The 14111-nt window shown below is 36.9% G+C and overlaps 2 protein-coding genes across 4 annotated transcripts in view; one reads left to right on the forward strand and one right to left on the reverse strand.

Moving 5' to 3' along the window:
• Positions 1-14111, reverse strand: part of mcph1 (microcephalin 1) — an 88505-nt gene that overhangs the window by 16196 nt on the left and 58198 nt on the right. The window contains exon 14 of one of the 3 annotated variants that reach the window (XM_016566260.1): positions 3264-3967. The exons of the other annotated variants lie outside the window; for them this stretch is intronic. Coding sequence (XP_016421746.1) covers positions 3875-3967 — 93 coding nt within the window. The 3' untranslated portion in view covers positions 3264-3874. Of the gene's footprint in view, positions 1-3263; positions 3968-14111 lie in introns of those variants that run through there. 3 annotated transcript variants of the gene reach the window in all.
• angpt2a (angiopoietin 2a) overlaps positions 3987-14111 on the forward strand; it is a 15649-nt gene continuing 5524 nt past the window's right edge. Inside the window, exons 1-6 of the mRNA XM_016566264.1 lie at positions 3987-4315; positions 8281-8436; positions 10223-10344; positions 10552-10778; positions 11236-11360; positions 12122-12223. Coding sequence (XP_016421750.1) covers positions 4037-4315; positions 8281-8436; positions 10223-10344; positions 10552-10778; positions 11236-11360; positions 12122-12223 — 1011 coding nt within the window. The 5' untranslated portion in view covers positions 3987-4036. The remainder of the gene's footprint in view (positions 4316-8280; positions 8437-10222; positions 10345-10551; positions 10779-11235; positions 11361-12121; positions 12224-14111) is intronic.

The raw sequence follows: 14111 nt of genomic DNA on the forward strand, positions 1-14111 counted from the left end.
AAGTGTTGAATACCTGAAGACCTCTAAGTTGAAGGTTCGTTAACAGGAGCAGAGGTAAAAAGTTCAGAACTGAAGGAATGCAGGATCTCAAGAAAAATGTAACATCAATATTAGGGGTGGGAATCACCAGAGGCCCCGCAGTACAGTTTTATCACAATGCTTAGGCCACGATACGATATTATGATTTTAAACATTTTGTGACACGACTGATGATACACAGGGCAACTTTTTGAGCAATGTTTGGGCAATATTGCTGTCAACGGGCAACCAGGTGAGACACATGACCGATCTAAAGTATCCAGATAAAAGTTTGTTACCCATTCTCAGTGGGAAAGTGCCCAAGCAACATTACTCAAAAAAAGTAGCCCAGCAAATTTTCCCTGTGTCTCACCTGGTTGCCCGTTGATGCCAACATTAATCAAAGTTGCCCAGCAATATTGCTCAAAAAGTTGCTCCGTGTATCATCAGCCTAAAAGTTGCAATATTACTGTGATATATTGATTGATTGATTGATTTTTTCAACTGCAGAATGTTCCTAAAGGACAGCTTTGTCCGCACCTTTTTATCTAATAAGATTAAGTTCTCAGTCTGTTTATGTTACTTAATTTAACTTACAAACAGCTTGAAAGCTAGATGGTGCTATGAGGTCATTTTCATTACACAAAGGTCTACACAAGGTAAAAAGGCATTTGATTTCAAACTTTGAAATTAATTTAACTAAAAGTGAAACTGGTAAAACAAAAGTGCAGTCAGATTAAATGTTGTGTTCCGCAAATCACAAACAGACCAAACAAATTTTTTCACTTTTTAGGGACTGGTTATACTGATCTATACTGATTATAGTCAGGCTGATGATACATGGGGCAACTTTATGAGCAATGTTGCCAGGCAACTTCGGGCAAATGTTGCCATCAACGGGCAACCAGGTGAGACACAAGGCCTACAACCGATCTAAATTATTCAGATAGAAATTCGTTACCCATTCTCAATAGCAAAGTGCCTAAGCAACATTGCTCAAAAAAAGTTGCCCGGCAAAATTGCTCAAAAAGTTGCCCCGTGTATCATCAGCCTTAGATTGTTTTTTTTGGTTCACTGTGTTAATATTTTACAAACTTTAGATGCATGTTGTGCATCAGGTGATTGTCTGTCAAATAGAAGGTATTGTCTTCTGTCAGTCACGTCCATGCTGACTCTGTAATTTTGACACGTCGATAAACTCATAGATATATGGAGGAATACAAATATAAATGATAGAGTATACACATGGAGCAATGAAGATTAATCTAGAGTCTAGACTTTCACAAATTGATTATTGGTTAGTCTCTAAAAATCTTGATAGAGATATCTGTGTTGATATAATGGCCATTTCATCAATGGTTCATAAGGCTAATCATCAATCATCTATCATTAATTTCTACTTTCTCCCGAAGCTATAAAATAAAATAAAATGAAATAAAAACTATTCTGTCACTAACTTATGTTCCTTTTGGTATTTTATAATTCAGAAGGATGCACACAATAGGCACTTTTGTGACCATTATGTGCCCTTTTACTGAGCTTACACTGATGTAAACTATACAGCAATTGTGACAGGACCACTGTGCTGTTTTATTTAATAACAACATACAACGTTGCACTTTAAAAATAAACAAATGGGTGATAAATTACTTCTGGAATATCTACCATTGCAGAGGAAAGATGTTTAACTCATCTAAAATTAGATAATTTTAAAGAAAAAAAAGGGGAAAGCAACAGTTAAAATTTTTTTTTTTTTAAATAATTCATGCTTTAAAGGGTTAAACGGTTTCCGATCTAATGTTTCAATTAAAAACATTTTTTTTTCTCCAAAATGTGAGCAGGTCTCTAGTGTAATACAAAGAAAAAAAAAAAAACGGCCCAAAACTGTAAATGACAAACCCTTTCATCAGAATAAAAGGGACCGAGCTTTTGCATGCTGTAAACTCCGTTTAAGAAAAATAAGGACATTGTGTAATTTCCTTCCTCCTGCAACTTCCTTATGACATTAAATGAACAACACAAACAGGAGCCCTCCCACGCAATGTAATGTGGAGATATGATTCAGCCCCTGCACCTGAGCGACGACAGGCCTTCCTTTGCATTTTCTGCTCTGATTTTGGGGGGAAAATTTAATGGAATTAATTTTAAATGTGGCAGTGTGTTACTGATAGATGAAAGCATTATCATACTGACATATGAAGTATTTAATAAAAAAACGAAACAAAACAAAAACAAACAACAACAAAAACAATTACAATTACATTTTACTCAAAGCTCTTCTGGATTACCTTGCCATGAAAAAGCACCAGACGTTTCTGAACACTGAATAGGTGTCTTTTTTTTTTTAGTAAATTCTCTTTTTGGACTGAGGAGGACATTTTAAGTTTTGGAAATTTGTTTCCTAACCCTGTTCCTGGAGATGTGTTTGATAATGTTTGAAAATGTGTACTGTTGGTGCACCTCCAAGAACAGGGTTGAGAAACATGTTAAAGTACACCATACGTAAGCTTTTAAACTTAAAATAATAAACAGTGAATAGCATTTAATTCATTATGATATGACCACTTTAAATAATATACAAGTTTAACATTTGATACACTGATTTGTCAAAAGTGGAATAAAAAAAATTGTTCAGGTACATTTCCAGTGAAAACTGTGACGCACTCTAGACTGAAAAGAAGCTTTGATCGTCATCATAAAGCAATGTTCTCTCAGGTGTTAATGGAAGTGACGACAATAACTTGATATCCAAGCAGGAGACACCCAAGGGGTTAAAAGACAAAACATCCTCTGAGCGGAATTATTTCCTCCCTCAACACCTGCCTTCCCCTTCCTCCATGTCAGCTTTTCAGGCCAATATACTGTGATCATCTGAAATGAGGAAATGCTATGGCAAACTGGCCTAATAGTATTCTATTTTTACATTTCCAATACTAATGCAGAATCAGACTTCAATTTAAATTTAATATAGGCTGACTGTAATTTTGAAAAACTTACAACTAACCATAAGTCATTAGTTTAACACCTTTTACAAAGCAATGCCGACGATTAATACAAAATGTTTTATTACAAATCATATTAACAACATAATCTGAGCAACAAGTTAACCTTAAAAACTGACATCAATTAAAAGATTTCTACAGAATTTGAGGATGTTTTACCTGTCTTCGTTTCATATTTAAAAAAACCCTAAAACCTCATTTGCAGTTTTCAATGACGAAATTGTCAGACTTCTGGATCCCACTGTACTCGAGATATAGGGCAGGAAATTATGGTCTAGAAATGATAGTGTGAGTGACAACAGAAAGACCAACCTCTTTATCTCTCTTTAAACATTCAGGGGGACCAGAGCTTTGAAGAAGAGAATGTAGAAGGACAAAAGCACAGCAAAACACACATCTGGACATGTGGTCATATGGTGTGACTTGGACACTGCTGAAATTGCATTACTTGAATTATACAGCTGCATCCGGAGTTGCCTTTTTTCTGTAGCAGCCCTCTAAGAAAAAAACAAATACAACCATTGCGTCCTCGTCCTCTTCCACTGGTGGGACCCACTTTCTTGGCTTTCATTGGAGCAGATACAGGCGAGAAGGAGCATCCAGCAGGAAGAGTTTAATTAGAGATCCTGTCTGGCTGGAGAGTTCTTTATGCTCCTCTATCTAAGCAGTGCTTTTCAAACAGAGGCCACGGATCATGGGAGGAGTCTCAGTCCTTTCACAGAGGACTCTGTTAAGAAAACAGCCTGTTAGGCTGATGAGGGATGAGTACAAGCAGCCTGGGAGCAAGTGATACTCTATTAGTGCTTCTGTGACACTGTCTCCTCCTCCTACTCTTGATGGCATATAAGCGAAGCTCACACACAGTGGGAGCACAATCCTGGAAAAGGAGAATCAACTGGATGTAGACACTGTGACTCAGTGGCTTTATTCTTGCAACATCCAGACCTCTAAATAAGGGAAAAAGGAAGATATTTTTTACTTGCACAGGTAGAAGTATTTAAAGTTTCAGAACAAACATGCTGAACCCTGGGATACTATTACTACTAAGTTATTGCCTTAGTGTTGGGGAAGCATTTACGGCCAATTCAGATACAACAGGAAAGAAGCAGTACCAGATCCAGAATGGGCCATGCACCTACACCTTTCTGCTGCCAGACCCGCAGGACTGCGGAGGCCCTTCGAGCACCTACACCAACAAAGTGCAACGAGATGACCTGGTTGACTATGACAGCTCAATCCAAAGACTGGAACAACTAGAAACCATCATGGAGAACAACACGCAATGGCTTCAGAAGGTACAACATTTCTCTTGTATATCACTGTAAAGAAAGTAGAAGTGGAGGACACCTTCAGACTTGACGATTTGGTGCAGAGTTTCATGTCAGAGATAGTAGTTTTTTTCACCTTTCTTTTTTTTTTTTATTGCTTTGAAAGCAGTTTTCTAAATATATATGTGAATTGTACCCGAGTCTGCCTAAAAGGGTGGTCAGAAGAACAGTTCACATGTACTGCAATACAGTTTGAGTTGGTATGAAAGCAACTGTCCTAACTTGCAAATCATTACTGATGATGTATAATTTGTATCTTTGCATGCTACCACTTACAAAAAACAATTAATTTCTTGTATCTGTCTTTCATCTCTTGCAATGGTAGATAAATGCAAGTGCTGATTTGTGTGTGTAAAGTTTCGGTGGTAAGCTTCCGATAGTACTTGTTGTGGCACTCAGGTTCAGACCAAAATGTAATGTAAAAAGAGACCACTGGAAGGAGGGGAGAGGGTGTTCGAATCAAATTCACTCCAACCAACCAAACCAAGACTTAAAGCCAAACAACTTTATAACTTCAGTGCGTTCAAGCAGCTAAAAAAAAATCAGGAAACAACATTAAATGCTTGGATTTAAATGAATAAACGTCATTGCTTATTATATGATCTGACCAAAGCTTCCTTTTTCCAAATTCCAAGAGCTGGATTACATAAGCACTGACTTTAAGCAAAGGACCAGTGCACTAAACCGAGCTGACCTGCACCAAAGTTATAATTGTTTGTTCCTGCTTTAAACGAGCCAGATGTGACGCCCTTAGTTTTGAATTGGAGCATTTGTTTAGGAAGCTGGCACATTTCCTCCACTAGTTCTGTTCATTATTGGCAACACAGAAATCACGCTCTTATCCGCACAAAGCGAATCAGTCTAAGATAGTCTGAACAAGGTGGTCTCAGCCTGATTGAAAACCAACTCTGGAGCAGTTTACTCGTGGTGAACAGCAGTGTCTGATTCTGTGGATGAGCACAATACTTCTTGCAGCTGAAAACCAAAAAGCACCTCTTCTCATTGCTCTTTGCCAAAACAGGTGCAAGAATGCTGTCGCAGTCTGGACTCTTGCTCTAATTGATACATAATTATTTATAGAGTGGTGTGCAATATTGACAAAAATATATATCTCTGTATTTTCTGGATGTTTAAATTTTTTTTTTTTTGTCACTAATAATAATTTCATGATATTTTGCTGAGTGTGTTTTTGGGCTGGTACTTTTACTGGGTAAGGCCTGTATTGGACAGTAACATTCTGTGTGGTGATCAGTTCACAGCAGTGACTTTTTCATTATACCCTATTAGATGCATGCATCATCTTATAATGTTTAACATTTTTTTTTTTTGAATATTGAAATATGACAAAATGACACTTGTCAATATCATATTTGCAATAGTGCTGATATTTGGTAAAAAAAAAAAAAAAGCATGCTTGCTTATGTGATATTATTGCTTAACTATATCATATAGAAGTAAAAGATTTTGGGGGCATTCTAACTGCATTCTACAGAAAAAAAGTGGGTTAGAAACAATTTGCTAATTTTACAGCAAAATACAAAGAAATAGCAAGTAACACACTGAACTAAATTTTACGCATTGCAAAACACACACACACACATATGTATGTATATATAAGCCAACAATTTACATGTCTGAAAATGTTCAAAAAATGAGACATGTTAGCTAAATGGGCTTGGCGGTAAAATTCGTATTTAAAGGGGTCATATGATGCGATTAAAATTTTTCCTTTCTCTTTGAAGTGTTACAAGCTCTTGGTGCATAAAGAAGATCTGTAAAGTTGCAAAGACTAAAGTCTCAAATCCAAAGAGATATTCTTTATAAAAGTTAAGAGTCAACATATTCAGATGTGTGCAGCACATTTATGGAGGACTGTTTCCTGATCCTGGTAGAGTAGACTACAATGCCGGCTGTTCTGACTCACAGACTGCAAGTACGTTTTTTATATTTAAAGAATTTGCCACTGATTATTCAAACGCGAGTTTCGGGCAGTGTAGAGTACTATTGTTGTTTGTCATTTCTCCAGTATAAGACAGTATAAGTCATTATAATCCGTAATTATGCCCCCACTGGATGCAACGAATGCCTCGTTTATAATGGGTTGAACCTTAAACCGCATAAACATTTCATTACACCAAATACACAAAATAATGTTATTTTAAGCAACATAATATGACCCCTTTAATAGTAGTAGCCAACCATTAAACAGCTGGTTGACAATCTAGAATATATCTAGTATCATATATATAATTTGTGACTTTTGAACAAAAATACATGTTAATTCTACTAATTCAGTGTTTTAAAATATTATACACTATTTTACAATATGTGGGGTTTCTGTGACTGTACAAAGCTCATGACATGAGGCACACCCCGTTTAATTTCTGATTGTTTTTTATTATTTTTTTTTTTCACAGCATCTAGCTGTAACATTCTAACACTGCCTAATTTCACATCTGACAACGTTGATGCTCTAGACCAGGGTTTCATAACCCTACATAAAAAAAACGGTGCTAACCACCTATTAAATTAAAAGTATGAAATGTTGAGATGATGGAGTACAGTGTAAAAGTGTCAAGTGTCATCTGAAAATGTTTTAATGCACATTAAACTACTACAAAAAACACGATTTTCTATTTTAGAAACACTGTCATGCAGGGCAAAAAGTGAACTTTTGCATCCTCTTGGAAGCAAAAGAAACAATATTTTGGTATGGCAGAAGAAGGGCTCTTCCTCTTAGCAGTCCATTCTAAGACCTCAATCTAAGGTCAGAGGAAATCACTTCCCCCTCTTTTGGCTCTCAAGAACTGTACTATAAGAATCTCACATTATTGGGATATCTGATTAATAAGTGGCCAAGGCTAGCAAAACAATGTGTAAGTATGTGGTCACACTTTCATGTAAATAGACAGAAGAAACAAGCCGCCAGTTGAATCCTTTGGAGCAGGAGTAAACAACTGATTAGATCAGCTTGCATTTCCGATTATACGTCATGACACCCTTCACGTGAAGTGGCTCCAGAAAAAGGCTTGGTGAAATCAAAAAAAAGGAAGGCAAACAAAATTAACCTGATTACAGTAGTCACAAATTCAAAAATATTCATGCTAAAGTGCAGTAGTAATTGGTCTTTCATACTTTGCAAACAAACAAACAGTGGCAAGGCCACTGCAATTTTCTTTTCCTCTCAGCATTCTAGAAATGTTTGCATTGAGGACAAAACATGTAACTCACTTCCATCCTGTTTGTTTGAGTGTTGCCTCATTTCAGGAACTCAATACAGGAAAGACAACATACAAGGATTTGCACTCAACACTGCTGAGTTTGAAATTCTTTCATGGAGCGTCAACTCAAGTGTAGATGGCCTTAACAAAATGTCCATTTCAGCACAAAGGTTCAAGAAACTGAACATTTTACCAACAAAGTCTTGAAAGTCTCATACTGTACTATTCCAAACAACAGCCATTTTTTAAATGACATTATCACCTGTGTCTACAGTGACATTTATGTTGAAAAGCTTAACAAACAAACAGCTTGCTCCACATCTGCTAACAGAGATAGAATTGTCATATTGTGCTATCCCTTCATCAATACAAGCTCAAGAAAGCCTAATTTACAAACGTTATTTTCTACAAACAACTTTCCTTGATTATTAAATGCCTTGCGACAGTTTAATTTTTCAGGGTATGCATTTCTGTAATTCAGAGGTTGAGGCTGTATTTTCTGTAGTCTTATCTAAAAATTGCAGGTGCATCTGCAAAAGCTACATTCAGCATTGAAAAACAGCAGCAGAGCATCCCTCTCTCAGAATCATATACATGAAGAGATGCAGATAGTGGTATCATATAGAAAAACAACGAGATGCAGATAGTGGTATCATTGACTTCAGATGCAACAGTTTTCAGAAAAATCAAATAATCTGATTTCATCCACAGCTGGAGAACTACATCCAGGAGAACCTCAAACAAGACATGGCCCAAATTCAAAATAATGCGGTGCAAAATCACACAGTGACCATGATCAAGATTGGGACCAGCCTCCTGAGTCAGACAGCAGAGCAAACCCGAAAAATCACTACTGTTGAGGCTCAGGTGAGGGTTGTTAATTCACTGTCTAATTCAGCAGGCATGGAGTCAGTTTTAATAACTAACAGGACTCGACTGTTTTTTTCTATTGGCCTGGTTTGGACAGTTGTTTGGAATTTTACTTGCCCTGCTAAAATGTTTGCTGGCTACACCACATGGGTTCTTTTTGTATAAACAGTGTATGACACCAAAAATGTAGATAACTAGGAAAATTTCAATACAGCAGCAAAACTACTATTAGCCAAACTAATATAAGTTCAGACATAATTAAAGACAAGTGAACAGCCAGTAATAGAATTTGTATCAATAGAAATATCAGATTTCTGATTTTAAAGAAAAAATAAATCAAATCTGACAAAAATCTGGGATAGTTGGCTGTGGCTGGATATATATGGTCAAAACCAGTGGTTTCTTTACATAATTACCTTTTTGGCTACTTTGTAGTTTTTCTGAGTATCAACGATATTAACTTTTACTCACTACTTCACTAAATTTTTTTATATGTACTCTTTACTCCGATTCATTTATGTCACATTTTGCGTGGCATCTAACTTTTTCTGCTACAAAAGAAGTAATATCGCCATCTACAGGACATTGACACAATTTGACAGTACAGCATTTTGTGTGTTTTGCCCTTAGTCACCCAAACTTGCCAACAAGTCTACTTAACGTGAATGCATTAGCAGGTAGTTGTGAATCTCAGGTGTTTTATATATGAGATGAGGGCATGGCTGAGCCTGAGACCTTTTAATGGATATTGGTTGACTTACACCCTTTTTGAGTACTTGAGCTTAGCTGAGCCTTCAGTGTTTGTAGACATTTAAGGCTGTGTCAAATTTGATTTATTGCAATTTCGAGGAATTCAGATTTATTTTGATTTTAGAAAAATGATTGGCTCTCCACACTGTTTATGCTGTAAGGCATCTGTACTTTTACTGAAGTATGGTTTACAGGTACTCTGGTCAAAACACTTTTTCTAAAACGAAGTCATACAGGTTTCTCTCTCTCTCTCTCCATATACATTATATATATAATATGTAAATGCCTGAATACCATGGGCCTCATATATAAAGTCTGTATATCAGTGTCTGAGCAGACGTACACACTTTTTTTGTCAGAGTACTGCAGGTTTTTGGAAATGTAAGCTGTTCTTGCAATTCGCTGTTCTAAATGAAAGGATTTGGACGATGACTGGTGAACATTTATATGTTAATGACATTGATTAGGAGTCGTTTACAAGGCAGAAAGCTGAAACCATTCAGTTGCCCACAAGTTCAAGGTCATTTGCGATTCATAGATTTCACATCTGAAAGAGAGGCGTACGTGCATTTTCTGTATTTTCTGTACGTGCGTTCATTCTATAAATCACACATACACATATTTGAGAGATAATCGAAAGATCAAATTTAGGATGGTTTCTGCCCAACATTTTAAAATGAGGCCCCATGAGTGCAAAATGGAAAAGAGGAGAATATGAGAGTTGAATGAACAGCCAGGCTTTTAGTATAGGTTGCTCAAAAGTCTCAATTAGTGTAAGTGCACTTCTTAAAGACTTAAAAGAGGAAAGACAATGTTATACTCTACAAAATGTCGTGGAGAACTGCCAAATTATTCTGAAGATGGTTTTACAGTTAAAAAGTCAGTGGAAGACCACAGCAGCTGAAAAACTACAAAATATTTTCAGAGAAGAGAGTGATTCAATGTCTGCAAGTTATATGGAAATACTCATGATTTGCAGAGTCTTATCTAAGATACATTCTGTGGGAAACACAATGTCCATTTTCATCTTTAGGTTATTAACCAAACAACTCGACTTGAACGTCAGCTTCTTGAGAACTCCATTTCAACCAGCAAACTGGAAAAAGAAATTCTACAGCAGATAAATGAAATCAACAAACTGAATGAAAAAAACAGGTAAACATTATTAATTGGACTACTTAAAAAACATCACCACACATTGCCTCTCCAAACTCTTTAATTTGCTTTAAGCTTTAAGTATGTAAAGATCCGTTCAAGCCACAGGCACTTTTCTACATACTTCACGTTGCTGACTCCTTTCAGAGTTTAAAACATCTCTGTAGAAGATTGTTTTTCAAAGCTTGTTCTCTTGGTTCCTGTTAGTGTCCTGGAGAAGCGAGTGGAGAACATTGAAGGAAAGAGAAATACTGAGCTAGAAAACCTCAAAGAGGAGAAGGAACAGCTCAAAAAGCTGGTGGAAAAGCAGACTAACATAATGAAAGAGATGGAGCAACAACTGCTCCGAACATCCTCCGATAACTCTGCAATGAAGCAGCAGCAGCAAGAACTGACAAATACAGTCAACAACCTAATCCACACAATCTCTGTGGGTAAGTGACCATCCGCTTGCATCAGCATTTCAACTGAATTCGCACATGGGACCTGGGGCAAAATAAACACCCAAAACAATATTATGCCAGCTCACCAGCAGCTGTTCAAATGTTTGGGGAAAAAGTTCAACCGTAAATCAGACAGAGACACATAAAAACACATTCATCACTGGAGTACAATAAACATATAATATGCATAGTCATAGTAGAATAGTTTTAGTAAAAAACCTAGGCACTAGTGATCATGAAAGTATATTATTAAAACTTGACCGTAATCTTGTGAAATTACGGTCCATACGGTGACAAACAGTAAGTAAATGTGGGCACTGTGAAAAAAATCCAAAATGGTATTGAGTCTATATACACCAGTTTTTGTACCAAAACGGCAAGCATAGCTATGTAATTAAATCCAATTTCTGGCATCCAGTATGGCTCAACAAGACATTTCTTTCATCAGGTAGCAATTCAATGATGCAGGACAACCCAGATCAGTACAATGACTGTGCTGCAGTCTTCAGTGTAGGGAACAAGGAAAGTGGGGTCTACTCATTGACCATACCCGATACAAAACAGCAGTTCAAGGTAACCTCTATCACCTTAACTCAAGTGCAAATGCAGTAACATTCAAACCTAATATTTACAAATGAAAATTTTCTCATTATTCACCCTTGTGTTGTTTTGACCATGTACTATTTTTTTTTAATCAGTGAAACACAAAAGGCTGAACATCAAAATAACTATTTTCCATACAACAAAAGTGGATAGTCATTTGTATGTGTTGAAGTCCAACCCGAGTCATGTCTTGATCCCATTCCCTCACTCTAACCCCTACGTACCTGTCTACACTGCATTTTCAAAGGCAAAAAGCCCAGCAATAAAATGAAAGAAAATTAGCAATTGTTCAGTTAAAAAAATATGCTATTAGATATTACAAATGCCAAATGCCATTGTTTCCAAGTAACTTTTTTTTCTATTTGTATGAAATAAAAAAGTATGAACATCTGCCTAATATCTTAAAGGAAGTATTAAAATAATATGTGGTTTAAAAGACATAAGGGTGACTAAATGAGAGTTTTAATTTTTGGGTGAACTATTCCTTTAAGTGTGACTCTCATGCTGAAGTTCTAAACTTTCCAACAGACAGCCATTTCATAAGAAACCGTTCTTTAGAATTAATTGAAGTCAGGCAATTTTACCTCCATTTTAGACTTCTCAGCATTTTGAGAAAGTGACCAAAAAGGTTTATTTATGATAAATCCTGGAAAAAAAAAGCATGACATTAGAATTTATGCAGAAGGACATGAAAGATTTAATTTACAGAAATGTACCACTTCTTTTTCCAGGCCTACTGTGACATGGAGACAGATGGAGGTGGATGGACAGTAATACAGAAGCGCTTTAATGGCCTTGTTGATTTTCATCAAACATGGAAAAATTACACATTGGTAGGGATTTATTGGTTTTTACCTAAATTCCCTAGTTTAGACTTATGTGCCCTCCAGAAGCTTGCGTTCTGCTAGTGAACGGTGCATTATAGTGCCATCCCAAAGAGGCACAAAATCATTTTCACAGACTTTTACCTTAACTGCTGGTGGAATTACCTGCCCAACTCAATCCCAGTAGCTAAGTCCTTAGCCATCTTCAAGAAATGGCTAAAAACACATCTCTTCCATCTACACGTGACCCTCTAACACTTGCATTCTATATTCACTTTTTCTATTCTATCTACTTTTATCTTCTGGGAAACATGTAACTATCATCTGTAGCCTCTGAAGGACAGTACTAAATGAAAAATATGATATTTAGGCAAAATTAGAAAAATGTAAACATCTCCATTTTGTTCAAAAGTTTTCACCCCTGGCTCTTAAAGGGGTCATGATGCGATTTCAATTTTTCCTTTCTCTTTACAAGCTCTTGGTGCATAAAGAAGATCTGTAAAGTTGCAAAGACTAAAGTCTCAAATCTAAAGAGATATTTTGGTTTTGTCTCGTCTAGTGATGTCCGGATCGCGACCGAATCGCGTTCTATTTAACCGGATCTTCTTAGTGAACCGGTCGAACCAGTTGACCAAATCGAACTGAATCGTTTGAAACGGTTCGCGTCTCCAGTACGCACTAATCCTTGCATTACACCAAATACACAACATAATGTTCTTTTTAGCAACGTCATATGACCCCTTTAATGCATCGTTTTCATCAGTGAGCGTTTGAACCTTCTGTAATAGTTGCATATGAGTCCCTCAGTTGTCCTCCGTGTGAATAGATGGATCACAAAATCATACAGTCATTGTTGAAAAGGGTTCAAATTAGGGCTGCCCCCTAATAGTCGACTAACCATTAGTCGACCAGAAGAGGCTTGCTCGACCAAATTTTCGCAGAAAAAAAATCCACATTGGTGAAGTCATGCAGTCCGTGACAGACAGATCGTTAGCGGCTGGTCTTTGTGGTAACAGTACATCGGGCAGGACATCCAAACGCTTGCCTATCATTCATCGACCTCAAATATGGCTTAGCATCTGAAATATGTAAGTATTAGCAACTTTACATGGCCGCTCAATCTCATGTTAACCTAGAGAAATGTGCGCGGTTCATTTGTCTGTGCGGAGTGTGGAAGCTGAACAGTAGAGATCACTGCAGGACAGATGGAGGCGCTGGTGCACTTACTTGCTCTTAAAATACTCTTGTCATTTTTGCTCATACAGATAAAAATAATACATCTTTAGAATCTGTAAAGACTCTACGTTTATTTGTGTGCACTCACAATAACAACAAATCATTGCGCTTTTGTAAAATAATGAAAGCAATCAGGATGCACTTTCTGCCGTCTCGGTCTCTGTGAACTTGAGCGCGAAACTCCGTGTATGCTTGCCTTACAGACACAGAAAAATATATCTATAGAGAGTGAAATGTCTACTTTTAAATGAACCAATTCAAATGGAATATTCTCAGATTATGTAATCCGCATGAAACATGCATATACAGGCGCATCACTACTGCGGATGACGAGTCAGTGTCGATGACTTCGACGCTTTGCGTCGGGTGGTTCTTGCCTCTACGTCGTGCATTATCCCTTACGTATATATACACACACACACACACACACACATATATATATATATATACACACATGCAAAAACCTTGCTATGTGTATTGCGTTAGACTAACTAAGACTTGTCACAGCACTTACATATTATTGTTCTTTTATTGGTTTTGATTGCTTTGTGCACTCACAATAACAACAAAACATTGCGCTTTTGTAAAATAATGAAAGCAATCAGGATGCACTTTCTGCCGTCTCGGTCTCTGTGAACTTGAGCGCGAAACTCCGTGTATG

This window comes from Sinocyclocheilus rhinocerous, unplaced genomic scaffold (assembly GCF_001515625.1).
Source record: "Sinocyclocheilus rhinocerous isolate Xijiao unplaced genomic scaffold, SAMN03320098_v1.1 scaffold512, whole genome shotgun sequence".
Classification (NCBI taxonomy): domain Eukaryota; kingdom Metazoa; phylum Chordata; class Actinopteri; order Cypriniformes; family Cyprinidae; genus Sinocyclocheilus; species Sinocyclocheilus rhinocerous.